The sequence below is a fragment of the Brachycentrus maculatus genome, unplaced genomic scaffold (genome assembly GCF_059751285.1).
Source record: "Brachycentrus maculatus isolate JH-2025_06_01 unplaced genomic scaffold, ASM5975128v1 h1tg000229l, whole genome shotgun sequence".
Classification (NCBI taxonomy): Eukaryota; Metazoa; Arthropoda; class Insecta; order Trichoptera; family Brachycentridae; genus Brachycentrus; species Brachycentrus maculatus.
In genome coordinates, this window is record NW_028280980.1 from 15874 (window position 1) to 18179 (window position 2306).

General features: G+C 51.2%; 1 protein-coding gene across 1 annotated transcript; it reads left to right on the top strand.

Annotated features, from left to right (window-relative positions):
* The first annotated feature begins 352 nt into the window (after positions 1–352).
* LOC148306693 (protein CFDP2-like) lies at positions 353–2306 on the top strand. Its single transcript, XM_088264525.1, has 2 exons — positions 353–1424; positions 2293–2306. Exons 1-2 carry the CDS (start codon positions 353–355, stop codon positions 2304–2306), a joined length of 1086 nt encoding a protein of 361 aa, XP_088120651.1.

Sequence of the window (2306 nt, forward strand, 5' to 3'; positions counted from 1 at the left end):
CTTGATCCCCACCTTGTCGCGGTGAGGGGGCTTGCGTGCCTCAGTGATTCACCAGGCTATGGCGGTAGTCTAACTACCAGAAGGGTCTCCCATGCCAAGCAGGTTGGTGAAGAGAGGCCAGACAAAGCGGGAAACAAGGTTGAGCCGACCTGTTGAGGGGTCTTCGGACCTCAGGCCTCGGGAGCGCAGGGCCAATCACTCTGCCTCCCTAAACCCTTTGATTACGATAAGTCCACGAAATGCCTCGGACACCGGCTTCTCTGGCACCCCCCGACCCGGCTGTGGTATTAGGACTGCGCTCACTAAACGGCTCCTATCCAACAATTCATCTTTCCGCATTGGAACGTACAAAATGCGGACAATGCAGGTCCACGGAAAAGATATTCACGCGACTCGTATCATGGATGACTACAAGTTAGACATCCTAGGACTGAGCGAGTCGCGATGGAAAGGATCTGGAAAGAGGTTGTTGGATAGTCACATGTGTCTGCACTCCGGCCAAGAACGATATCACCGTCAAGGGGTGGCAATTCTCCTTTCAGAAAGAGCAGCAAAGTGCTTGCTTAGTTGGGAACCAATTTCTGAAAGGCTTATACGCGTCACCCTCCAAACGGCCGATAGTTCTGTCACTGTCCTACAGTGCTACGCGCCTACCGAAATTGCAGATGCCCAAACAAAAGATGCCTTCTACGACTCTCTCCATGCGGTCATCGCCTCTCTCCCAAGAAGAACCCGCGTGGTAGTATTGGGAGATTTTAACGCGAGAGTCGGAACAGACCCATCACTTGCCCCAACGGTGATGGGAAGGCACGGCTATGGGCAAGCCAATGGCAATGGAGAAAGACTGGTCGAGTTCGCTAGTATTAACGACCTTGTCATTGGCGGTACGCTATTTCCCCATAGGTCCATCCATAAGTACACCTGGACCTCCCCTGACGGACGAACAAGAGCGCAGATAGATCACATCCTCTATGGACGTGCTAACCGGCGAGAGCTCCTCGATGTCAGGTCCTACAGAGGGGCCGACATTCATAGTGATCACGAGTTACTCGTCGGAAGAATCTGTCTGCAGCTCAAACGTCTGCCGAGATGTCCTCGGCGGAAGAGAATCAACTTAGACAAGTTGAAGAGTGCCGAAATAAGATTGAGATTCGAGGAAACGGTCGGACAACGTGTCCAGCAAGACACCGATCCTCAGCCCATTAATGATGACTCGATTGAGGCACAGTGGGCCAGTCTCAAATCGGTTCTCAACTCTTCCGCCAATGAGGTTCTTGGCCCCAGGATAGGAGAAAGACCCCATTGGATGTCAGATGAGACCTGGGGAAAGATGGCTGAGCGCGCTCACTTAAAAGCACTGAGGGACAGTGAAAGTGACCCCTACCAACTGGACACCCTCAGAGATGACTACAGGCGCCAAGATCGTATAGTCAAACGATCATGCAGACTCGATAAGCGCCGTCATCTCGATTCTCTTATTGTAACGGCGGAACATGCTGCCCAAGGAAATGACACGCGGAAATTATTCCAAATAACAAGGAAGATCTGCGGAAAGAATTCGGTAACCCCTGGAGCTGTGAAAAACACAAATGAAGTTACCGAATCTGACGCGGATCGTATAAAGGAAATATGGCGTGATCATTTCCACAGGGTCTTGAATCGCCCTCCTCCTCCAATCATCCTCGATATTCCCACGGAGGCTGCGTCAAGCATTCCGCGGGCGGTCGCCATACCTGATGGTCCACCGACACAGGCAGAAATTATAGCTGCCGTGTCGAAATTGAAAAATGGGACTGCCCCTGGTGTTGATGGTATCCACCCGGAATTCTCGAAATGCAGCGTTACTGGCATTATTGGCCCTTTACACCAATTAATGTCCAGTGTGTGGGAAGAAGAGCGATGCCCTAGAGACTGGGTAAATGGGGAGATTACCGTGTTACATAAGAAGGGTGATCCACTCAACTGTGACAACTACCGCGGCATTACGCTACTCAGCGTACCTGGGAAGGTGCTTGCCCACGTAATCTTGCAGAGAATCCGAGCCCCCATTATGCAGGTGCTCAGAGAAAACCAAGCAGGGTTTCTGCCTGGCAGGTCCTGTGCGGATCAAATCCATAATATTCGCCACATTCTACAGCAGAGCCAGGAATTTAACAGTTCTCTGGCGATGTGTTTTGTAGACTATGAGAAAGCGTTTGATAGTCCGCACAGGCCCACACTCTGGAAAGTACTGGAAGCTTATGGGGTGCCTGCGAAATTAGTGGAGCTAATTAAGTCCCTTCACCTCAATAGTGAATGCCGAATGA